Source organism: Gambusia affinis, linkage group LG22 (assembly GCF_019740435.1).
Source record: "Gambusia affinis linkage group LG22, SWU_Gaff_1.0, whole genome shotgun sequence".
Lineage (NCBI taxonomy): Eukaryota > Metazoa > Chordata > Actinopteri > Cyprinodontiformes > Poeciliidae > Gambusia > Gambusia affinis.
Window position 1 is genome coordinate 22,227,841 of NC_057889.1, and position 26,327 is coordinate 22,254,167.

Sequence of the window (26,327 nt, forward strand, 5' to 3'; positions counted from 1 at the left end):
TTCCAAAAGAGTATTTGAAAGAACACTTAGCACACTTTAAAACTATTTAAATGCTATTAAAATACACTAAGCACAAAATTAGTTGTTCCAAATTTCACACTTTAAGTTAACTAATCTTAAGTGAACTTGAAGTATACTCATGATTAGTCTGACTTAAAGTATGCTTAAGTATTCTAAAATTTAATATACTTAGTATATTGATTGTTCACCTGGGCGTGCTGAAACGCTTAATATTTTATAGTAAAAGCTTGCCTGTAGCCTTTTGCCGATGAGATATTTACTATCTGGACAGATGAAAAGAATGAGAAACATTAAAACGTTTTTTTTTATTGAAAAACTGTCTGAAAATGAATCTGCCTGGTAGAAGGAGGAAGTATTTCCTCGTTCCGAGCAGCCGCGGCTGTTGACATGGGGCTGGGACAGACACTGAAGGGGGCGGCGGGAGAAGAGCGGACGGACCTGAGTAGGTTTTTACTCATTTCTTCCAAACAGCGGGTAGCCTCCTCGTGTGGGCAGCTGGAATAGTTTCTTCTGGAGCTCAGTTCGAACCTCGACACTGTCTGTTCGTTCTGAGGTGAGTTTGCTGATTAACTCTGGTTTTGCGTGTTTTCGCAGTGCTGGACTGAACAGGGAGCTCCGTGATTCACATGTGGAAAATTTTGTTAAAAATTACTTTTGCGACGCCAGTGGGGCTAAAGTAGAGGCAAAGTGTTCCGCGAGATTAAACGTAACATTTTCTAATATGCTTTTCGGATTTTATTTCTGTTGTATCGCCTCGTAAACCTGTGAAGCCCGCAGCTTTGGTGACCATGTAGATAATAAGCGTGTAGCTGTGGCTGGGTTAGCTGCTTTTCCCTCTCACTGAGCCTCAGCTCGCTGCTTTCCCTTCGCCTGCTTCAGTTCAGGGAAAGGTGAAACAAACGGCAGCCTGTCGGGGTGAAGAAAGAGACTTGAAGCAGTCTTTTTTACATCCGCTCTGCTCACATTACGTTCTCAGAATTCTGACCTCCGGGGAGTTACCTCACAAGATAATGTTATGAGGCAGATTAATTATTATGTAGAATCACAAAAACTCTAAATCACGGTCGTGCTGGACATAAACCAGACTACAGGCTCCGAATAATGAAGCACCTGGATAAGGGACAACGGGATTAATGGAAAACTTCTCTGCAAGTCAGAATTTTGCCTGAGGTTCATCCTTAATATTCAGATAAGACGGGCTCAGTCAGGACACCAGATAATGAGATGCATAGTTATGAGGTTATACAGTGCTGATTATGTGTTCTAGTAATAAACTGCAAGTAAAACACAAACTTCCACCCAGAAGGCAGAGAAAGAGGGTTCTGTTTTATGGAAGAAATGATCTGGGAACAGCAGAGTGCATGAAGGTTCAGGCTATACATGGATAATATATAAATATTTTTTTATTTTTAAATAATTTTCCGTGTTTATTAACCTAATGACGCATATGTTGGAGTTTTCACTGCTCTGCTGCCTTTAATGTTGGATGATAAGCTGAACCACAGTCCGGGATGCTTACAAAGAGCAGCCAGGAAGCCATTAGCTGCACATTAGAGCAAACCAATATGACGATATGAATGATGAAAGCAGAATGATTTTATGTTATAGTGTAGTATTTTAAAATTTTTTGTCTTATCTTATATTTCTTTATTTTAAGAAGACTCGATTGTTTTCCAATTCAATAAAAATATTTCATCTTTTGTTTATTGTTAAGTAGAGAACATGAAAAAGGCACAACAGATTATTTTGTGGCCCCAAATGATAATATGAGAAGCTTTTAGGAAGAAAAATGGCCCAGTTATGTCCCTGAATGTTTAAATCAAATGGCTAACCACTTAGTGTATATCATTTCATGGCTGTATGAAATGAAATAATTTAATGCAGAAAAGCAGCAGTGAGACGTCCATCTGTCCATCTGCATGTGACCCTGGGGAGCTGATTAGCACAGACTAGAGCTGACACTGGCAGAAGTAACCAAGTGTATAATGGCATCATAGTGTGCAGGAAAAGGCCCATTTACACATTTATGAAACCAGACACTTGAGGTGATTGTTAGATTTATAAGGAGGTCAGACTGTTATATAAGAACGGCCTTACTCTGTTTTTAAAATGATCTTTTATACATAAAGATTTTACAGTAATTCTAAGTCTATTTCTTGTTTTCTGCTGTAAAAGGTCGACATAAAGCTTCTTTTTAATACTTTTTGTCATTAAAAGGGGCTTTCATCACTCTCTCATCTCAGTTGTGCTTAATTATTTATGCTTAGCTATAACCAGTAAACTCCAGGCATAATATTCACTCAAGTGGATGGGTGGTGAGGGGCATCTTTGTCGGATGCTCTGCTCCACAGCTGACACTTTGCTCTCCCAGCTGGAGAAGAGACAGGATGAGCAGCTTCCATGTTTGTAGGAATCATAAGTGAACACCTGATCCCTCTGAGTTCAGTGTGTTAGCCTCATTATATCAGTGTGGATGAGGGGAGGGCGATATAGGACTCCGACTGGCCAGCTTAGGTTTAAAATATGTCAATGTCAAAGATCATTGTTAAGGAGAGCTAAATACAAGCATCGGAGTAAAAGTGAATCTAAAATGTAAAGGAAATTATTTCAAAATGTAGACTAAAGCTTCGTTATTTCATTTATCCTGTTTGCCATTGTAAATCAGCCAAAATAGGCTTTGTAAATAAGCAAGATATTTTAGGTGCAAATGAAATATTCATACCTTTTTAGAGGGAAGTGAGGGTCATGGCATGGGCCCATTGCCTTCCTTTCCTTTCACTAAATATACAACAATAGAAACCCATTCTCCTTGGAAAATTAAAAGCCAATCCTGACTTTTCCAACCCTTGGTTTTTTTTCTTTAGAATTAATCTTTGATACTGCTGATTTGCTAACTGGGTCTGAACTGTGCAGAAAAACATTAAAAATGAATCTTTGATCTTTTTTATGGTCTTTTATTTCCGTATGTGGTACTGAATCAGACATGTATCCAACAGTAGTGTCGCATTCTACCGACTTTGACATCACTGACATGCATCATCATTCTGCACCAGAAGAAGTACATTTGGCAAAAGGTGGTAAATTTGAATGTAAACAATGGCTGAAAATTGTAATTCTGAAATTATGAAAGAAGCACATCACATCACAAAGCCTCCACTCCTGGTTTCAGCTATGCCTCCAAATAGACTTCTGCACTGAAGCTGCAGTTAGTGCTCCAGAAGGCCGTTGTTTTTAGATGTGAATTGAGCATCAAATGAAATCATTGCCAGGTGTGATTGACCAAATCATCGTCTGTTAAACCATCTGGACTTTTTTCATTCTACAAACTCCTTCCTGTCTTTTGATTTGAACTCAGTATATAAACAGCATGCTGCATGCTTTTCAATATGGATTTTTTCAGGATCATGAGACCAAAATAACATTCTAGGTAAATTAAATGCAGACTTTTAAAATACCACACTACAATAACAATTTAAACTCAAAACTGAAGATGGTTGTAGTTTTGCGACCCCAGGGGTTGCAAAATATGATGAGAGGTCATCATTATATTTAACACTAACCCTATCCTTTACCCCTAACCCTTACCTTAACCCTACCCGACCCCAGGGGTTGGGATTTGAGATTTCCAGAAGTAGCTGATACCTGCAAGGCATGTTCAACGAGTGATGAGAAAACTGCTCGGGATACACATCAATGAAGAGCTGTGTGCATTCCAATGAACGCGAGGAGCCAAGCTGTTGACCCCAGGTTAACCTCTTAGCAAAGGATGATAAAAAAGCAAGAAGGACATTGTCATGTTAGTCCAGCTGATATGAGAGAATGCTTAATAACTTGGTTCTTCCAAGGATTTGTTTTATGTAATTGCAAAGATAATTATTGCTTTTGGGAGAACGGTTAATAAATATTCACCAAGGCCTCCTCCCTGAGCCATGTGAACAGGGAGGGCTTTCTTATTTTGAACTGAGATCAGACTTCCAGAAAGTTTGCACAAAAGCCTGTTGCCTAGCTACAAAATGAGGAGCCTCTCTGACCCTGCTGCGCCTGCTTTGTGAGGCAAGTATGACTGAGGGGATCCTCTGCACAATTGTGTGGAATGCTGTCAGCCAGAGAATTCTCTGCCTTACTTAATTGTATCCAGTTTTTAGCTGGTATCAGGGTATTCAAGTGTAACCATGGTGCAAAGAAACTTATTTCGTACAAACAATTGACCTCTGACAGCAAAAGAACAGGGTCGGTCCTGTTAGAGCCTTCATTTGATTCTCAGTTTGTTTTGTTTATTTTGAATAAGGAAAAGGTGTTGTTTTAAATCTCACCAGACTCTATTGTTTGTAGATGAATTTAGAGAAACTGATATTTAAAGACTCTTTATTTGTATTCTTTTTTGTTATAAAAAAAGAATACAAACTGTAGATGAACTCCAGTTTGTAGTTCATCTACAAACTGGAGTTTGTAAGTGAACTACAGAAAAGGTAGAACACATCAAGACCAGATGAAACACATAGATTATGATATCATCTCTAAGTCTTCAATCTGGTGCATTAGCCTCAACAAGCCCTTTTTTTGAAGGACAGTTTTGTTTACATAGACTTCATAATTCATTTGAATTGTTTCTGTTGTTTTCTATATTTATTTTGGATATTCCAAATGTCTTCTTGTGCCAGTGTTTAAATGTTCATTAGAATTTAAAGTTTATTTATCTTTGAGGATGTGTTCTTGCATTTTTATGCCATTATTACTATCATATTAATTAAAAATGTTCTCAAAACAACAATATCATCATTTATTGCAATAAGCTCTGGGACAGTTTATTGTCCAGCAAAATTAGTTATTGTGACAGGCCTACTCATATATCAGTCTGACCCAAACATCAAAGCCACACAGATACAAGGTGAACTGACATGACAGACATAATTATATGCTATGTTTTAGATTTTATAGATTCATATCATTAAATCCCTTTTCTTTCTATCCATCTGGGATATAACCCATAAAGCAAACATAATGGATTATGTATAAAATCACATCATATAGCAAATAAACGTTACATGAATGGATTCATAGTGGATTTTTCATATTTTTGGATTAATCAGAAAGCATCTTAAAGATAATCCATTTTGTCTGGATTTCGTCCTGCAGGGCCATGAGAGTGTGGTTCAGTCCTGCTGCTGAATGAAATGTATATGGTGATATTTGGGGTACTGTCATTACAGACTAATCTCTGGGAATTGTATGGAAATGAACACTGTTACTCTGCTCCTGTTTCTGACTTATAATCTTGTGTGTATGACTTTGTAAGGTGTCTGGAAGACAGAGGCCCAAAATACAGAAGGCAGCACACTCTTTCTCGTTTTCCATTCAATCAATCAATCAAATTTTATTTGTACAGCACATTTCAGCAGCAAGGTATTTCAAAGTGCTACATCATATCAGACACAAAAACACAATGCATCATGGAATAAACAATCAAAACACAACATTAAGTCAGGTTCCGTCATTAAAATTGTAATTGATTACGTTTCAAATACAACTCTAAACAAGTGGGTTTTTAGTTGAGATTTAAAGGAAGTCAGTGTTTCAGCTGTTTTACAGTTTTCTGGAAGTTTGTTCCAAATTTGTGGTGCATAGATGCTGAATGTGCTTCTCTTCATTTGGTTCTGGTTTTGGGGATGCAGAGCAGAACCAGAACCGGAAGACCTGAGGGTTCTGGAAGGTTGATACAACAACAGCAGATCTTTAATGCATTGTGGTGCCAAACCATTCAGTGATTTATAAACTAACAACAGTATTTTGAAGTCTATTCTTTGAGCTACAGGGAGCCTGTGGGGACTTTAAAACTGGTGTTATGTGCTCTATCTTCCTGGTTTTAGTGAGAAGCAGCATTCTGGATCAGCTGCAGCTGTTTGATTTGTTGGACAGACCTGTGAAGACGCTGTTGCAGTAATCAATGCGACTGAAGATAAACGCATGGATGAGTTTCTCTAGATCTGGCTGAGACATTAGTCCTTTAATCCTAGAAATGTTATTCAGGTGATAGAAGGCCGATTTTGTAACTGGCTTTATGTGGCTCTGGAGGTTCGGGTCAGAGTCCATCACTACTCCCAGGTTTCGGGCCTGATCGCTGGTTTTTAGTTGTAATAACTGAAGCTGTGCACTGACTCTAGATCGTTCCTCTTTAGGTCCAAAAATAATAACTACAGTTTTGTTTTTGTTCAGCTGGAGAAAGTTTTGGCACATCCACACATTTATCTGTTCTAAGCATCTATTCAGTGATTGGATGGGTTCAGAGTCACCTGGTGACATCGTAATGTAGAGCTGTGTGTCATCTGCATAGTTATGGTAGCTAATATTATTTCCTGTTATAACTTGAGCTAGTGGGAGCATATAAATATTGAATAAGATGGGTCCTAGGTGTAAGAGCCAGTTAATGGGGAGTTCATATAGAATAATAATTTAAATTAAAAATGTATAAATATGCTTAATTTACTTTTAAGAAATTCATGATGAGTATATTTTCTAGAATGTATAACTTAGTTAATGTAAAAGGATGCTTTTATTGTGAAAAGTAATTTTGGCTTCCACTACGTAATTAATATTGCCCGTATGCACGTTTGAGTTCAGATTGCAGTTGGATACGGTGGAAGCAGCACAATTTTTTGACCGATCTGTACCGAGCCTTTCATTTTTTCTGTAAGTGTACTTTTTTGAGTTCTTTAAGTAAACATCATAATGAAGACTTGGTTTCAGTCGAGTGATTCAAATATTGGTTGTTAGACAAACTGCAAAGGTGGTACAACGACCTTTTGGGACGCAGAGTGCCACTACACTAGGACTTGAACCTTGGGGTACCCCACATGTGACCTTTGACCTCTTTGACAAGAAGTTTCCAGTTGAAACAAAGAAATCCCTGTTCTTTAAGTAAGATTCAAACCAGTTAAGCACTGGACCGGAGAGTCCGACCCAACTCTCCAGTCAATTCAGTAATACATCATGGTCAACAGTGTCAAAAGCTGCACTGAGGTCCAACAGAACCAGCACTGTGGTTTTCCCACAGTCCGTATTTATATGGATGTCATTGAACACTTTTATGAGGCCAGTCTCTGTGCTGTGGTGAGACCGGAAACCAGACTGGAAGGAGTCAAAACAGGTGGTTATCATTAGGAAGCTATTTAACTGTTTACACACAGCTTTTTCAATAACTTTGCTGATGAATGGGAAGTTGGAGATCGGCCTGTAATTCTGCAGTAGTGATTTGTCTAGATTGTTTTTTGTTTTTTTTATCAGTGGTTTGATTATTGCTGTTTTCAAAGCCTGGGGGAAAACACCTGATGAGAGCGATGAGTTTACTAATTGGATCAGAGCAACAACAACAGGGAGGACTTTCTTAAAGAAATGTGAGGGTAGGACATCCAGTTGACATCTTAGTTAACTTAGAATTTCCTCCAGGGTTTTATAATTAAGTAGTTGAAATTGGGTCATTTTTCCTGTATTTGTTTTGTTTGGGTTTAGCATTGGTACTGACTTTATAGTGGATGTGCAGATTAATCCTGTGATTTTTTGAATTTTCTCTGAAAAGAAGCTGGAAAACTGGTCTATTCAGTCTATTGGAAACAATAGACTGAAATTCAGGTGGTAACGTCATAGGAGGGTTTGTGAGTCTGTCAACTGTTGCAATAAAGCTCGAGCATTGTTAATGTTTTTGTTTATGACCTCTGCAAAGAAAGCCCGTCTTGCATTTTTGAGTGTTAAATGATAGTAACGTAGTGTTTCTTTATAGATGTCATAGTGAACGTGAAGTTGAGTTTTACTTAATTTTCGTTCTGCCCAAGGGCGTAGGTTTGGTCTAAGTTTTGGTGGGACCTTACAACTTACTGACCGTTCCGCGTGTGGCCAGCTGGCCGCCGTCTGTTGCAGCTAATCAAAGAACGTAAATCCACGTTCTTTGAGCCAATAGCGGCATGGATCGTCATAGTTCATAACAGCGAATTTTAAAATGAATGCTACCACTGCATAGTATATTGCAATATTAAACTAATCAATGTAGATTTTCGTTTATTTATTTTGTTTTTGTTAAAAAATACATATTTTTTTTAAATTAATATGGCAAAAATTGGTCGGGACTATTTTATATCCCTTGAATATTGGTCGTGACATGTCAAGACCGTCCATACCCAAACATACGCCCATGGTTCTGCCCTACGGCAGAGTTGTCTTGCAGATCTAACGGTTTGTGCTTTTCTCCATGGAGATTTCTTTTTACCAGACACAACCTTTATTTTAATTGGGGCAAAGGAATCAATGATATGTGAAACTTTAGATTGAAAATCATTAACCAACTTATCTACGTCATTACAGCTTACGGGTAAGGAAGAAGAGTAGATTTGATTAAATGTTTCTGATGTGTTTTCTGTGAGAGAACGTTTTGTGATGGTTGCTGTTTGTCCAAGTGGGTTAAAAGATAAAGAACTTTCAAAAATAACAGCGAAGTGATCCGACAGGGCGACATCAGTTACAGAGACATTGGAAATATTCACACCCTTACTGATAATCAGGTCCAGTGTGTGTCCTTGAGTGTGTGTTGCTTGTTTGACATGTTGTATTACACCAAAAGTCTCTAAGATATTAGAGCTTTTTAGCCCCTCTGTCTTGGGGGTTGTCAACATGAATGTTGAAATCACCGACAATTATTAAACAATCATATTCAGTACATATGAGAGATAGAAGTTCATTCAAGTCAGTAAAGAAATTTTCCACATATGTTGGAGTTTTGTATAAAGTTAGTGTTAAAGTTCGTTTGAGGCCTTTAATCTCAATTCCAAGATACTCAAAAGAGGTGAGGTGACCCAAAGAGATTTGACTACTTTTTACGGTATTCTTAAATATTGAAGCCACGGTTCCTCTTTTTTTGTTTTCTATTCTCACTTAAGAAATTGTAATTAGGAGGTGCAGATTCAATTAGTACGATCAGTTCATTATTGTCATTCAACCATGTTTCTGTCAGAAACATAACATCGATATTATGCTCAGTGATGAAATCATTAATTAATAAAGCATTAGCACAGAGAAATCAGGTATTTAAAAGAGCTAGTTTTAGTGACTTGGAGGCCAAAAGTTCTTCAGTCTGAGGTTCCTTTAGGCAGGGGAACAGTCTGAGGTTTGAATTAGGTCCGCTGTATTTTATGTTTCTGCTGTTTGTAAATTTTCTATTAGTGATCCGGACAGGTAATGTCCTGTTTTGCAGTGCCAGGGGGCCAGACACATTCTGGAGTAAGATGGGTGTAAAAATAATATCTGGACCCCGGCCTCAGACCTCAGCAACGGAGAGTGATGGATCCTCTGGGAAACCAGAAGCAGGTGGCTCATATAGCCATTGTGGCTATATGATCTAGAGATGACCAATATTTCATAATTGCATTTGTAATTTGCCTTCTCAGAAATGAGGGTTAAAAATGTTTGTTATCTTCTTCTTTATTGCTCCATTCTTCTGAAATTAACTTGACAATTATTGGGCTGAATGCGCTCCGTCTTTTCTTTGCTGGAGCTGCAGTGTTGTGTTGGTTTCAACTTGGCTGCACTTTACTAATGTCAACAACTAGTGGGATATTAAGATCAAATAGATAGTAAAACTTGATAAGCAGTTTGACACAGTAAGAATGAAACCATACACACATATAGAGTATGTAATAACAGTATGTAATGTCTATTGAATGTGGTTTGTCTTCCTTTTATACTTTCCCTTTGTTTTTGTGTCATTTCATTTTGTCTTGTTGCCCCTCTGTGAACACGTGTCTTTGTTAGGTACTTCTTCCTTTCTTCCCCTCTCATGCTTCTTCTACAACTCAAAATTTTGTTAGGTATGCTCGGTTCTGTTCTTCCTTTCTGTTCGTCCAATTTTGATTTAAATAAAAGTCACCTAGACATACATAAATTTAAATTCACACTCACACTCTCTCTAATCCTTGAATCCTTAAATGAAACACTCTTTTCATAGACTGTAAATTGTAAATAACTGATAGATGTTGAAAGTTCCAGTTGTTATGGAGAAATTGTCAAAAATATTTATTCATAGGACATTTCAAGAACTTTTTTGAATTAAAATAAGCAAATATATGTAGGTGGAGATTGGAGGCTTCATCCCAAAAGAGTTAATCTGGTATCCGACGTGTATAAATCTCAAAGACCCAATCAGATTTTGGAAATGTTCTAAAATCTCAAACTTGGTAACTTCAAATACTTGACTTAAAATATTAAGTTTGAGACTTTAGAAAATCTTCAAACTATTCTTTTTATTGTTAAAAATGTCTACATTTCAATATGATTTAGTGTTTTTATCACTGTATGAGCTGCTCTAGTTCTGGTCTGATCAAATCTGCCTCCTATTTGTTGCTCTTTATGATTTTTTGGTCTGTCTCACATGATCCCAGAAGGACTGCAGATGGCTTTTACTAACTGAATAGCAGACATGTCGGCCCCCTCTGTTTTCCTGTCGAAGCCGATGTGAGCAGAGCACACACTGATTTTTGTATATTTGTTCTCTTTATCTGTGTTTCCCAGACTGTAGGTGTATGATGGCGTCCCATCCTGGCCGAGTGGGCGACTTCTAGCAACAGGAATTCAGTGACACAGGCAGCCCCCCAGCAGGCCATGCTGTATCCCTGTGGATTAACTAGATTACCAAGCAGCTTCACCTTCTCAACATTTCTCAGTATCTGGAACTCTATGTTCAAAGACAGCCGTATCACTCGCCCTGCTTCATGAGCCAGCAGGATGCAGCTGAGGTCCTCGCACTTTCCGAGCGCCTCCTCATAGCTTCACACAAGGGACAAGCCGACAATGTGGTTCAGCTTATCAACAAAGGTGCAAAAGTAGCCGTCACCAAGGTGAGATTTTCATTGAGACTGAGCTTTGAGAATATTTAATGCACAGGTGTTGTTTGTTTTCATTTTCTTTACTCTTTGCCTCATTACCAGTGAAAAGAGTATCAGCTGGTTGGTTAGGCAGATCTGTTCAACGAGTCCAAACATGTTTGAGATGTTTGTAAAAAATGTTTCTTACATTTTGATGGCTTTGTTTACAGTCCTTCTTCAAGTCTTTCCAATTCAATTTATAATTTGATTTTTTTTGCTAGTGATCTCAAAGACATCATGTATAATTTGCAAGGGCACTTTGCATCCTACATTTACATTCAAACTGATTGTGAATGATTAATAGTTCAATCAATGGCTTTGATTATCAACTTCTCCTCTGAACCAGTCAATTCTGAGCTGAACTATGTCAGCTTTAACAAATCCCCACACAATGCAAACCAATATTGATATGTAAGTTGTTTTCTGATACAACTGCAGTTTTCAACTGCACAGAACCCACTAGAAGAGCACCAACAGATGAATCTGTTAATGTCAACAGGAAGTAGTTTCATTAACAGTACTTAAGCTTAATTGGGTTGCCCAAATTCACCTAACTTGCAGCCGAGACATTCCTGGTTTGAGGTGCAGGCTGGTTGGACATCAGGTAGTTTCTCTCCACTGCTGTTGCTGCCTCTCACTGAGCCACAGAGCCGACACTGAAGGGTTAGCTGGGGAGTTTCACAACTTCTTTCCCCAAAATGTTCACAAGTTGGGGGCTCAGTGTATAAAGAACCTGAATGTATTCACTGTCTTAACAAGAAAAGATTTTCCAGAAAGTTGTACTGTTACTGGTCCCTGATGAGACACCATGATGTTTCCAAAGACAGAACTGAGATGCTTTAGGTCAGATAAATGAGAAGTGATTAGATGTGAATGTGTGTGTGGATAGGAATGACTGATTTCATGTGAAATGTCTTTGAAGGTCCTGAAAAGTGCTATGTAAGTCTGACGCCACTTCATTGGCAACATGATGATTCTCTTTCAAATGTCTATTTAAGCTTTTTCTGTCTAGCATTAGGTATCACATAGTAAGCTCAAAAGAAAAGGGTTAAACTGTCACATGTTTGCTTGTTAGATGTTATTACTGATAAGTTATAATGTTTCCTGAAGGGGCATTTATGGTGCAAGTTTTATATTTTGTAGTATGAGGGAAGTGTTTCATATTAGTCCTATTGGAATAAGACCAGCCATCTGAAACAAGAGAGCGGAGAGACTGTTGAAATCACTGTTTCAGGCCATGTTAATGTGTGTTCATGTGATTATACATAAGAACTACAGCAATTAGGCCTGTCAGATAGCAAATTTTGCTGAGTGATTAATTGTCTCAAAAAACTATTGCTTGTTTGAAGACCTTTTACAGTGATTTAATGGAAATGACGTAATAATGCATGCGATTTCCTGCCAAAGATAGATACACTTTATTTTCAAAAGAACACTTAACACTGGACCTGATAAAATAAACAAAACAACCAAAAACAAAAATAAAATGGATTCTCAGTCTCCATTAACAAAAATGTACTTGAATAAAAACACCAAAGTGGAAATAAATACTGCATTCAACCAAAAGAGTGCAGATTATGAAGTGCGTATTCCATATTGCCCTTCAGTAATCATTAGATTTAAATAGAGAAGATGGGCACATCCGACTACCTGATGCAATAGTTCACACTACACGTTAGTTCACACCTACATTTTCCCCTTCCAACAATCTTAGAACTTTGATCGCTTGTGATCATCCTGTAGTGTGTGGTGTGTGTTACCGTAGATCGTCGTGGCCGCTCCGATCTATATCAGGGGTTTTCCCCACTGGGAGCGTTTTACGCAGACTGTTGAATGTGACACGTAGCCAATCAGAAAGCGCGGATTCTCCTCCTGCTTTCTGAGAGGAAATTACAGAGGGGAATCCCAAACAGCTGACACAGCGCAACCCGAAGTCCAGCGGACATTGGAGATGATATGAGGAAACAACATTAATGTTTATAAATCATTTCGTGCAAAGAATACAGAAATGACGAGGGGAGGAGTTTGAGCGAAATTGCTACACAGTTGATGAACCCGGTAACTTTTCAGCTGTTCTTCGTTAACCTGACATAAATAGGTTATAATGATTTTCATTCAGTCAGGATGTTACCCTGACACTAGAGCCACATGCATTGTAGATTGTAGTACAGCATTGATTAATGCCTGGTTTTAAAATTAGTTAACTGGACTTGTAGCCATTATTTTGTGCGCACTGTTGGACACCACACGGCACGATCGAACCCGATCGGACCGTTATACCTAGGATTTCTGTCGGCTAATGTGTGATCTCTCAGGTTTTGAAAATGGGCCGACAATGCGCCGACAGCTCTAATATTGTGTAGTGTGTGCTGGACATTACACTAAGAAAATGAGGAAGGGAGGGTCAGTGAGAGCAGCGGAGTTGAGCCTTTTTTCATTCAGTGTCATCAACAGAAAGAGAAAAAGGCCGGGAGAGATGATAAAGGCGATAACTAAAATGACGTTAATAGTTTTAATTTATCGTAAGATTAATTTATTTATCGCAACAGGCCTAACAGCAATGTTATATTTGTTGCTTTGCTCTGATGGATGTATTTTGATCAGCTGTATTTAGGCATTTTGGTAGAAGGCCATTATAAGAGCTTAATCCAGGCTAAAGGGGGGAGAGTTTCATAAACATTGCTCTGTCCAGGAAAAAAGAATGCTGGGATAGATATTAGCAAGACTGCTATGGTGAACAGGTTTAGACTGAAAGAAAACAACAAATACTAAGCCCCTAGTTAGGCACTGGAACCAGTATGGTGGAAAAGATCCAATGAGCCATCTTGAGAGTCTGAAGTGAATTCACTTTTTATGTCATATAGCAGAAAAAAAATCACATATAATGACATAAAACAGCTGAATTGGGCTGGAATCTACAATCAGCTGGCATCTACAATCCCAGCTGAACAGCTGGGATTGTAGATAAGCATAGACATTTTTTAAGGTATTTTATATCTCAGACGAAGTAGACCAAGCAGTTTTGGTATCACTCAGAACTTAAAATGAGGTCATGTAATTCTATGAATGAGTGTGTATTTAAAAGAGAGGACTTGCAGACTTGACAAGTTGCTAATAGACAGAAAACATGGCCCCAAAAAGGCCTCTAACATCTAGGTACACCAAGAAAAACATTCTGGAGAAGGTCCTACAAATGATCACTTTACATAAACCTGACACACTACGCTTATTGATTATGGAAATTCTAGCTCTTTTTCAGATTTGGTGGTCTCAAAGTTTTTCCATCCAGGAACACATAACTTGCTGACAGGTTATGTGCCAGCAAGTTATGTTGGCACATAGCACATCATCCAACTATCATGTAGATCATGTGAGAATCCAACAGGCCAGCCTGAAGCAGAGGCCCAAGGCGGAGGCCTGCTGCTGACCTGAGGCCTGCTGTAGCTCTATCAGCGGCTTCGTTCCAGCGAGGTCCAGTGTAACCCAATCTGCAGGCTGATGAATGTGGATCTGTGCCACACCCAAACACAGCAGACCTCAACCTGCCAAGGTGTCTGGTGTTTAATCCCTCACACAAACCTTTTTGTGTGTGGGAAGATGTGTAATTAAATTGTGTGTAGTCATAATAATTACAGATTCATAGTAATCACCTCAATGGAGTTGTTTGAGTTGAAGTTTGAACAGTTGCCCATGGTGGTATCCGGCAAGGTTCCATTAAAATAAAGAATGCTTGACTGTGCTGAATATAGAAATTGTTTCAGAAAATATTCTGAATTTTAAATTCTAAATTTTAAAATGCCAAATTTAAAGTTTAAAATCTAAATCTAAATTCTATTTTGTTGCAACTAGGCCTGTCACAATAAACAGTAATGAATTTTTTGCATGGTAAATGAAAAAAACAAAACTCAATAATTTTCATTTGCTTGATTTATCGTTTTGCGCTTTTCTCTCTCTTTTTACCAAAAGCTGAATGATAAACGTCTTCAATCTGGTACTTTGGTCTCAACTATACCTAAGGGGTAGATATTTCAAATGTCTTCCATTTCAAATGTTTAAATGTTCACTAGAATTTAAAGTTTATTGCCATTATTGCTATTATCTTACTTGAAAATGGTCTCAAAACAACAATATTATTGTTTATCGCAATACGTTCTGGGACATTTTATCATCCAGTAAAGTTTGTTGTCGTGACAGGCATAGTTGGAACTATTATCTTGCTGTAAAAATTGTTTTTTTTTCTCACTCCATGAGAGGATATTGCAGTGGCTGTAGTCTGAAGAGAGGAGGAGATCACTGAAGGAGACTGTACTGTGTTTGGGTCCGGACCCAGAGAAAGATGATGCAAACGGACTGTTATAGTTGAGATGGGTTTAAGATGGGCAGATACTGCACGCTCAAGGGTTTTGGACAGGAAGGGGAGGTTGAAGATGGATCAGTAGTTTGAAAGTTTTTCAAGACCAGGTTTCTTCAGAAAGTAGGTGATGGTAGCTGGTTTGAAAGACTCAAACCTCACCTCTGCTTCTGTGGCCAGAAGCAGTTGATAATCTTTGTGATGAGGGAGGAGATAGTTGGGAGATAGCATTTTATGAGAGCAGAAGGTATGAGGTCCAAAGAGCAGGTAGGAGTTTTGATGTTTGACAGAAGTTCAGAAAATCATAACTATGACAAAAATATATGTCTTTTTGTTATAGCTACCTTTCTAAATGAATTATTATTGGGTTTTCATCTAGTTTTCAAAAGGAAAACGTAACTATAAGTAAAACAACCTCTGGCCATTTTGGTTTGGGTGGCTGTCCACAGACTCGTCTCCAGCAGGATGCTCATATCACTTTGTATTCTCTGTTTGGCTCACATGAACAGCTGTGCAGATTCCCCCCTTCTCGTAGGGCTTAGATTAAGGATTTGTTTGTTTCCCATGGATTCAGTGATGTGGTGCATTACGGTGTGTGACAGATTGTCTTGCCTTGTATTTCCAGAGGATCACAGCCCATTTTACAGCAATTTAGATATTTAGAGCCATCCAACACTGTGAACTGTGTGGGACTCAACCCCTCAGTGAATATGTGATGTCCTCTACCTACAGCATCATGCGTGCTTTTGTGTCCACAGTACGGCAGAAGCCCCCTACACCTGGCTGCCCACAAAGGTCACCTTGAGGTTGTGCGGATCCTTCTGAAAGCTGGATGCGATCTGGACATTCAAGATGATGTAAGTGGATTGAGTCAGCTAAAATGACCATAGCTGTTTGTTATTTATTGTAATCAGCCACTTCCATTCCTAACTGATGATGAGCAGCTGCTTCTTTTTTTGCTTTCAGATCCTTTTAAGTTGGAAAAATCATTTCAACTATAAGTTAATTTGAACGTATTAATAACTGTAGACTAATGGCCTTCGGTAGCCTTGAATGGGACCCTCTGGAGTGCCCACTTGTGGGAGAGCCTACAGGATACACATCCATTTTCACAGACAGTGATAAGCCAGATCCTTGGCGTTGTCAAGTGAATTCACTGTGGTCAGTGAGCCCTGCAACTGGACGCAGTTCGTCCTCCAGGACTTGGGGGAGCAGGACTTGCAGACTAAAACAGGAGGAAGAGGAAAAGGAGGAGGATCAGGGAAGAAGACAGTGGAGAAAAATTGGGAGAGACACTGACGCATCAGAAAGAGTGAAGGAGGTTAGCCAAACCTAATTTTAATGAGCCAGTGGAACTCTGTGTCCCTTCAACCTTCCTTCCCTTAACAACCTCCAATCCTTCACTCCTGGACCTGTGTCTGGCTCAGCTAAAGTCTAGCTTGGAATGACACTTTTCTCAGCTTTTCCCTCGCATTTTTCCTTTTTTCTCAGAGAAGTCATGTGCGTTGATCTTTCTTTCAGTGTCCTTATGTCACATTTGATCTGCTCAGTGTCCCTCACTGCTAATCTGCTTGTTCACAGCTATTTCCTTTATGGTTAAGTATAGATGTAAGCTGAAGCTTTTTCCTGAAACTCTACAATCCATTATTTGGACATATCCAAAGGGGGATATTCTTGTGGAGTATTGTTATTTGTGTCATTTTTTTCACTGAGTAAGGTTGTTTTGTAACTAAAGAGCTTAAAGTTAGGGAAGCAGAATATGGTCAGTTGTTTGTATGTGTGCTTACAGTAGAATCAGGCTGTTACACATACATGCATTCCTGTGTTTGTAGTGTCACATTATTTATAATCAATAATGCTAAACCTTATACTGAGCTGTGCCTCAACATGTGTGTTTGTTCTGAAACATGTATTTCCCTGCCCACATCACATCACATTGGCTGTTGTTCTTTATAATTTAATGATGTTTTCTTCTTGTGACTTCAGTTGTAAAATCCATCTTTAAAGAGACATGAGACATTAACCAGACTTTGAAAAGTAATTCAATTCTTTTGTAATCACGTTTGTTCAAAAGTTTGCATGCAGCTTATCAAGGAGCTATGCAACAGAACAAAGTAAATGTTGAAATGTCTTAATTTATAGGAAAGCATTGCATAATGTTATTATGCTTATGTTTTTTAAAGAGACAAAGAGCTACCAGGAAACAAGAAGCACTGTGCTTTTGCATCAATGTCTGTTTTTAATACCAGCCCCTTGAAAATTTTATTACGTTACTTGATCAACATGTGTTTATTACACCATACAGTCAACTGAAAGGTCCCGACATGGAATATGGGTTTTGATCATCACCCACCAATCTGTCCCTGATACTCTTTGAGAAGTAGTAAAGAACCGTAAGCTGTGTGAACTCTAAGGGGTGGAACACATTATCCTCCACAGTCTGTTTCATCTGAAAAGTCTGTTGGTCAGTAGAGTGCAGCAACAATACTCACATTTATAGCACTGAAGGCACATAGGCAGCTTGGATGAGGATGATGAAATAGAGCAGATAAAGGCTGAAAGTCTAGCTCCATGTTCTAGAAGTTCATACGGCATGGGATCTCAATGGATTACCTCGTATGATGCCAAAGAACAAAGCGATCCATGAAGTGGGACCTTGTGGTTTCATGTTCATTGCAGAACTGAAAGGAACTACCTTTAAGCCTGCTCTTCACGCATGACATGTATTATAGGCGCATCTAATTTTTAACATTTTGCATCTTTCTAATAGACTTTTAACCTATCAACAGAAATACAGAGTGAACAAAGGAAAGCAATGTTGGATTTCTGCAAGATCCACAGAATCTCCATAATAGTCAAACTATTATCTTGCTGTAATAGTTTGACTATTACAGTCAAATAATAGTCAAACAGAAATCTACAACAACAGATTTCTTTCAATTTCCAAGTTAAAGATGATCGTAGTTATGGAACCCCTTAAAGGACAAGAGTCCTCAGATTTAATCTACAGTTGCTCTACAAGTTGACACAGTAGAGACCATAATATTGGTGCACAGCAGAAATGGAAGCAGAACAAGAGTTTTCTGGGAGAACTCAGTACATATACATATAAACAAATATAACATGTTTAATCATATCTTTTCTTTTTCTGTTCCTACAGTTTTCTGTTGGTTTTTGAACCAACAGAAAGAGTGTTGTGTAAATTACCAAGCACTGTTAGATGGAATCAATCAAACAGGTTTGTGTGTGTATTGAGCACAATACACAGAGCTTGTAAGACAATCAATTATGAAGCAGCTCTGAGTGAAAGCTCTGGCAGCCACAGGGTTTTACACCAAGGACAAGGGATCCAAAACAAAGGAGAGATGGTCTGGTTTCCATGCAGCTGCAGGAAAACAACATCCAACCTTGTTTGTGTAACCCAAACAGATTCATTTGGCGAGAGTTCACATCACATAATATAACATGATCAGCAGATGTTACCTTATAATAACATTTTCCACCACAAGAGTTAACTGGATGTGACTGCTTGTGCAGTTATGTTCAAGCTAAAGTTGATCATGGTGACAATGTTTTCCAAAACAACAAATGAACTTGGAACAAACACATTCATTTGGCTTTTTAATTGGTAATTATTACCACTAGTTTAAAGTGCTAAATTACTATCCCTAAACCAGTTACAAGCTATGTTTTTATGATTTAGATTTTTTTTTAATTGTGATCCAGTGAATCAAACCTTTCCACTTGGGCCTTGAGGGACACAATGATTCTTCCATACGCTGTGTGTTCTGCTGCAGCCTCACGTGTTCCAGGCCCTTTAACAGCAAACTGTTAATCTTAGTATATTTCTATAGATTTAGGTATTTTGATCACTCTTTTTTTCTCAAACCAAAATAATTTTGTACTACCAATAGGATACTTCTCTTTTTATATGTTGTATCCAGCAACATAATGTGGATGCAACATAGAAGATCATTCTAAAATATTCTGAGTTTAAAAATGTGCTCATATGTGACGTTTTTACTGGTCACTCTAATGCTCTTTAAGTGCCACAAATTACTGAGCAAATGTTTGTGTTATTTTGTATGACACCAACATTTAAACCTTTGCTCATTTACTACTACTAAAGCATGATCCTTGAACTTCCATTTGCTTCTCTTTTTTATAATTAAAAAGTCTGAAGGTTTTATTGTTGTCTTTAATTAAGGTGTTCACATTTTGACATTTTGAAATGGACTTCTGAAGCCTGGATAGACTGTGCCTCTCTGTACTTCAAACATTCTGCTTAGCTTTAACCACATTCTCTGTGATGTGATCTGAACACAGACAGGATTATCTGATAATAACATGACATTAGAGGAGCTGCACTGCTGTGAGTTCAGGTTTGTAGATTTATCTGTGGAGAGCGTCTTTGTAAGGAGTGCTCGTTCTAATAAAGTTGGCTGATTTAATTAGTTATATTATAAAAACTGTTGCTCCTAATTCTAACTACACAACATGAGTCTCTACTGTTGTTACTAATATCTGGTGGCGTCAGAGGTTTCTCATTGTCGTGCATGTGTCTGTGTGCAGGGGGAGCAGACAGCCTTACACCGTGCTGCCGTGGTGGGAAACACTGACATTATCAGCGCACTCATCCAGGAAGGGTGTGCACTGGAGAGACAGGATAAGGTGTGAGTCAAAAGGCACACAAAGGCTCACACTCATTCACAACAACACACAGATGCTAACGGGACAGAGGGCCGTTCACAGTCAGCATCACTTGCTCCATCTGAGCCTGCTGAATACACGATTCAGCCGAGTTGGTGTGACTCACAAAAATAAAAATAAATTATAACCAGTAACTGTTTTGCTGTGTCTTTGTCCAGTCTCTCCAAACTCAGTGCAAAGCTGAAACTGTACAAAATCTTGAGTGTATTTTATGTATGCTGACTTTCCCATTCACTTCCATTTGTGGTAGAGATCGGAGATGCTCTGTTCTTTAAACTAATCTTTGATTTATGCACAGCAGTTACAATCTAATAAAAAGCTAAAATCCCTGCAAAATTGTGAGGGATTTTAAAAAGCTAAAATCCCTCACAATTTTCCCTCGAGGAAAATTGTGATATTACCAGATGTTTCATGAATGAAGCTGAAGCCAGATCTCCCAGTAGAGCACTGCATTGTTTCTTTGAAACCCAAAATCTGCAAAAGCAAACAAAAAAACAAACAAAACAGATTTGTGAGCATCATATTTTTATTTGTGCTTTAGAAGCTTATTGATGTCAAACCTCCCAATACAAACTGTTTTTAAACTCTATCTATAACTTGACTGGGGAAGTTGCTCCATCTGCCTCCAAATATGATCCAAATTAGAAATCTGGAATTTACAATCAAAGCAAAGTTTGAAAATCATAACTGATCCATGCTTGGCAAAGTTATACATCAATTAGTGTTATGGAGGACTGCAACCTTTTGTGCATTGGTTGAATATCTTTAGACTTTGCAGCCATGATCACGTTTGTCAGTCAGGCAAAGCAAAGATTGTAGTGAGAGAAGACATTTTATCCAACCTTAAAGTATATATAATCCTATTTTTGCCGTCAGTTCACATCCATTTTGTACAGTGAGGAAGATTGTTGCAGATTGTTGTAGAAAACAGTCAGAGCGCTGAGGCGCCAGTGCAAAGAGTAGAAGGCTAGACGCCATTTTGGATGACATGATGGAGCATATCTGTACCTTTGAAATTGATGGGACAGGAAACTTGTATTTGTTTTCTCTAAAGTGTGCTTTAATTTTGTTAAACGGATCAAATTGTTGAGCAAATTTGTTGTGTGTTTTACAGGACAATACAGTTCCATGTTTTAATGGAGAAAATTGAGATAATTAAGGCAGAATATACCTCAGTGTTTTCATATTATTTATTATAAATTTGGGCACTCTCAAGGTGTCAGTGTTCGTTGACTCAAATAAAATCTTCCACAGCAGGATAACAAACTGTGTTTGTGCAGAATATAAGCTTCTTTACTCCAGGTGTCTGATAGGGAAATATTGTAGCCCTTTCTGTTTAATTATGGTGATAATTACACAAGATGATGCTGCTTAGCTGTAAGGCCCTCAAGCGTTTTGATAGATGTCTGACCTTTTTAGAGTTCTCATAACCAAAATTTAATGGGTCATTTAACTTCCTAGATTCTCAAAAGATGACTTCCTGTGTGAGATGAGGGTTGAAATGAAATGTTCTTTTTGTGTTCCACACTGTCAGGATGGCAACACCGCTCTTCACGAGGTTTCCTGGCATGGATTCAGTCAGTGTGTGAAACTGCTGGTGAAGGCTGGAGCCAACGTTCACGCCAAAAATAAGGTATATTATATCAGAGAATGTGAGGGCAGTATAGCAGGGTTGCCCAAGTCCAGTCATCAAGATCTACCACCTTATTACAACTTAATATGCATCCTAGTTCCAGTTAGACTGAGTCAGAAGTCTGACTTCCCTCGCTAGCAGTAACTGAGCTCTGCAGAGGCTTGCTAATAGTCATTCATTTGATCATTTGATCTGTAACATATGAGAGAAGTAACAGATCACAGCAGATAATCTGTAACATCTGCTATGATTCAGGGGTTTTGCACTGTAAAAAATGAACATGGGGGTTATCACATTAACAAAAGAATATCATGTACTTTTAACTAAATAATTTCATGTTTCAAACAAAAACGTGATACAATCATGTTGGATAAACAAGAAATTCAACAACTTCACGTTTATGAATTTTTTATTTTATTTTTTTAAATATATTTTTATTCAAAAAAGTACAAAGTAAGGTGCATAAAAATACAGTAACATGAATTGAATTTGTTTTATCTTTTAACAACCAAACCCCACCCACCCACCCACATTCAACAGGAAAGAGAAAGAAGAAGAAAGAGAGAAAAAAAAAGAGGGGGGGGACAACAGGGGACATTACATGTCAATAATACAACAATTGGACATCATCAATTATATTATATATATACATACATATACATATATATACATACATGCACATACACACACACACACATCTACATCCCAGGGCTCCATAGGCTTATGGAGGTAACTCTATATTTTTAAGATTTTTAAAGTACTCCATCATAGGGTCCCACACCCTGTGGAATTGTCTTGTGGAGCCTCTAATAAAGTATTTAATTTTTTCTAATTTCAAGAGAAACATTAAATCAGTGAGCCAGACCGAGACTTTAGGTGGTTCAGATGATTTCCAGTGTAAAACTATAAGTCTACGAGCTACCAAGGAAGCAAAGGCGAATGCATTCATTTGATCAGTGGATAGCATGTGCTCCTCAAACAATACTCCAAAGATGGCCATTCCTGCAAACGGTTTGATTTTGGTATTAAATGCTTCATTCAGTGTTTTACAGATGGATGACACAAATTCGGTTAGTTTTGGGCAATTCCAAAACATATGGGTCATATTTGCTGGAGCAGAATGACACCGCTCACACCTGTCATTAATGTCCTTATAAATTCTTGAAAGTTTAGATTTGGTATAGTAAGTTCTATGGAGGACTTTTAACTGTATAAGGCTAAGCCATGCGCAGGACGATGTTCCATTGATTCTTTTCAGAGCACGTTCCCAGAAATGTTCAGAAATAACAGAACCAAGTTCTTCAGACCATGCAATTCTAAGCTCATCTAGTGTTGTTTCCTGAAGAGAAGTTATGATATTTGAGATGTTTGCAATGTGCCTCCTGAGACACAAAGGGTTACGCAAAATCCTCTCAAGCCCCGAGTCCGCTGGAGAGGCCGGAAATGCTGGACTTTGACTTTGAATAAAATGACAGACCTGGAAATATCTGAAAAGATCAGTTTTTTGTAATTGGAATTTGGCCGAAAGGTCAGTGAAGTTGGCAAAAACACCATCTATATAAAAATGGTCACAAGTTTCCAAACCATTTCTCCTCCATTGAGCGAAGGTGTGATCCATCCTGGCAGCCGGGAAAAGGTGATTGTTACAAATAGGGCTATATATAGAAAATTCTTTTAGATTAAAATGTTGTCTGAATTGTATCCATATCCTAAGAGAGGAAGATACTACAGGATTATGGGTGAAAGTGGTAATCCTGTAGTGACCAAAGCAGAGCGAGAGGAAGAGGTGCAGGAGTTTGCTTCAATCCTACACCAATCCAGCTGCGGGTTTTGATACCAATATATAATTTTTTGGATATTAGATGCCCAGTAATAGTTTCTCATATTAGGTAAAGCCAGACCACCTTTATCTCTGGGCCTTTCTAGAAACTCTCTGCGAACTCTAGCATTTTTATTTGCCCAGAGAAAAGAGGAGAATAATTTATTTAAAGACTGGAAAAAAGACCTAGACAGAAATATTGGAAGACACTGAAACAAATACAAAAAGCGGGGTAATACATTCATTTTTATGCAGTTAATTCTACCCGGAAGAGATAAGTAGAGACCGGACCATCTTTGAAAATCAGCCTCCAATTTAAGCAGGAGAGGTTTGAAATTCTTTCCATAGAGATCAGAGAACGTACGGGTGATGTGTATGCCTAAATATTTTAAACCGGACTTTGATATATGAAAGGGGAACGCATTGTCTGGTAGCTGAAGGGCTAGGTAGTTAATTGGGAAGCATTCACTTTTAGAATAGTTTAATTTATAACCTGAAAAACTTCCAAAGTCATTAAGAATATTGACAATAGTAGGAATAGATGACACTGGGTCAGAAATATACAAAAGTACGTCATCGGCATATAAAGAAATTTTATGTTTGGTATCAAACCTGCAAATACCGAGAAAATTGGGGGTTGTTCTTAATTTTATTGATAAAGGCTCGATAGCTAATGCAAATAAGAGTGGGCTTAGAGGGCAACCCTGGCGTGTGCCCCTTGAGAGAGAAAATAAATGGGAAGATATCTTATTTGTAAGAACAGATGCTTTGGGTGATGTATATAACAGGCGTATCCAGGTTATAAAATTTAAACCAAAGCCAAATTTTTCCAGTACAGTAAACAAATAATTAAATTCCACTCGGTCAAATGCCTTTTCCGCGTCCAGAGAGGCAACTATTTCAGGAATCTCCCCAGACGCAGGGGAATAGAGGACATTTAAAAGTTTGCGAATATTTGTAAAAGACTGACGACCCTTTATAAAACCAGTTTGGTCTGTTGAGACGATGTTGGGTACAACATTCTCTAACCTTGATGCTAGCAGTTTGGCTAAAACTTTGACATCAACATTAAGCAAAGATATAGGTCGCTATGAGCCACAATCATTTGGGTCTTTGCCTGGCTTTAAAAGAAGTGAAATGGAAGCCTCTGTTAGGGTTTGTGGTAAATGGTTCTGATTAAATGAGTGATTAAACATTTCAAGTAGCAGGGGAGCAAGTTGAAGAGAAATTTTTTTATAAAACTCAACGGTATAACCGTCAGGACCAGGTGATTTGCCAGTCTGCATTTTATGAATGGAATCTATAATCTCTTGTAGCTTTATGGCTTCCTCAAGGCTGCCTTTGACTTGTGTATCTACTTGTGGTATATCAATATTATCTAAAAAGCCAATCATTTTGGATTTATCTTGCGGGGGACAAGATGTGTATAGTTTAGAATAAAAATCCTTAAAGGTGTTGTTTATCTCTATTGGGTCTACGGTAAAGGATTGTGGAGTATTACGTATCTGAGGTATTAGACGGGACGCTGATTTACATTTAAGCTGATAGGCCAAAAGACGGCCTGCCTTATCCCCATGTTCATAATATTGTCCTTTTAACCAAAGTTGGTATTTTTCAGTTATTTCTGTAGACAAAAGATCATATTGGGTCATCAATGTAACCTTTTCCTTATATAAGTCGGGTGTTGGAGTAGTAGAATATTGTTGGTCAATTTGTTTTAATGATACTAAGAGATCGTTTGCTTTTTGCTTTCTTTCTTTACTCCGTGAAATAGAATAAGAAATTATCTTCCCTCTTATAACTACTTTAAGTGCTTCCCACAATATGGATGTGGATATGGAATCAGATCTGTTAAAATATATGAACTCATCTATTTCTTTACCAATGAATTCACAGAAATGACTGTCTGATAGTAAAGATGTGTCTAATCTCCAAATTCTTGGTTGCGTGACATTTTGAGAGAACAAAATATCTAGGGAGACCGGCGCATGGTCAGATTCAACAATAATATTGTATTCAATTCTCTTTGTAAAAGGGAGAAGTGTCTTGTCAATGAGGAAAAAATCTATACGACTGTATGTGTGGTGAACATGTGAGAAGTAGGAGAATTCTTTTTTGTTAGGATTAAAGAACCTCCATGGGTCAACCCAACCTGCCTTATCAGCAAACTCACCAAGAGCAAGAGACATTTTAGAGCGGGATAAGTTTCTCGGGCTAGAGCGGTCCATAGCTTGGTCCATAACCGTGTTGAAGTCCCCCGATAGAATAAGACTATGTCTATTTAAGTCTGGGAGAAGAGAAGTGAGTTTATGTATAAAGCCCACATCATCCCAGTTCGGGGCGTAAATACTAGCTAGAATTACAGGAGAGTTAAACAGCGTCCCAGATACTATCACAAATCGTCCCTGGGGGTCAGAGATGACCCGAGATGGTGTAAACAATGTTTTTTTGTGGATCAGGATGGCTGCCCCTCGTGCCTTATTATTAAAGTTAGAGTGGAAACTCTGTCCAATCCAATTCCTCTTAAGCCTGAAATGATCTGCTATTTTCAAATGAGTTTCCTGTAAAAATATTATTTCTGCGTTCAGTCTCTTTAAGTGAGAGAAGATCTTTGCTCTCTTGTTAGGCCCATTCATCCTTCTCACGTTCCAGGTAATGAAACGTGTTGGAGTTACACCTATATCTGCCCTAACACTATCAATGTTGTGCGACATATGACATCTTCAAAAATGAAAAGCATGATGAACATCCCCAAAGAAAAAAAAAGGGAAGAAGAAAAAAAAAAAACACCACACACCTTTCTTAAAAATAATTCTCCCTTTAACCCCAAACTGAACATATCCTATGCCTGTCCTCGGAAGATGGACAGACTGCAGGTTCTCTTCTAAC

General features: G+C 38.2%; 1 protein-coding gene across 5 annotated transcripts in view; it reads left to right on the forward strand.

Moving 5' to 3' along the window:
- Nucleotides 1-414: 414 nt before the first annotated feature.
- Nucleotides 415-26,327, forward strand: part of ankrd6b (ankyrin repeat domain 6b) — a 47,131-nt gene continuing 21,218 nt past the window's right edge. For 2 of the 5 annotated variants that reach the window (XM_044105710.1, XM_044105709.1), the window contains exons 1-4: nucleotides 16,035-16,133; nucleotides 16,243-16,597; nucleotides 19,849-19,947; nucleotides 21,521-21,619. In XM_044105710.1, the coding sequence (XP_043961645.1) occupies nucleotides 16,310-16,597; nucleotides 19,849-19,947; nucleotides 21,521-21,619 (486 nt within the window). In that variant the 5' untranslated portion in view covers nucleotides 16,035-16,133; nucleotides 16,243-16,309. Of the gene's footprint in view, nucleotides 575-10,572; nucleotides 10,899-16,034; nucleotides 16,134-16,242; nucleotides 16,598-19,848; nucleotides 19,948-21,520; nucleotides 21,620-26,327 lie in introns of those variants that run through there. The other 3 variants (XM_044105713.1, XM_044105711.1, XM_044105712.1) reach the window with 3 other exon arrangements.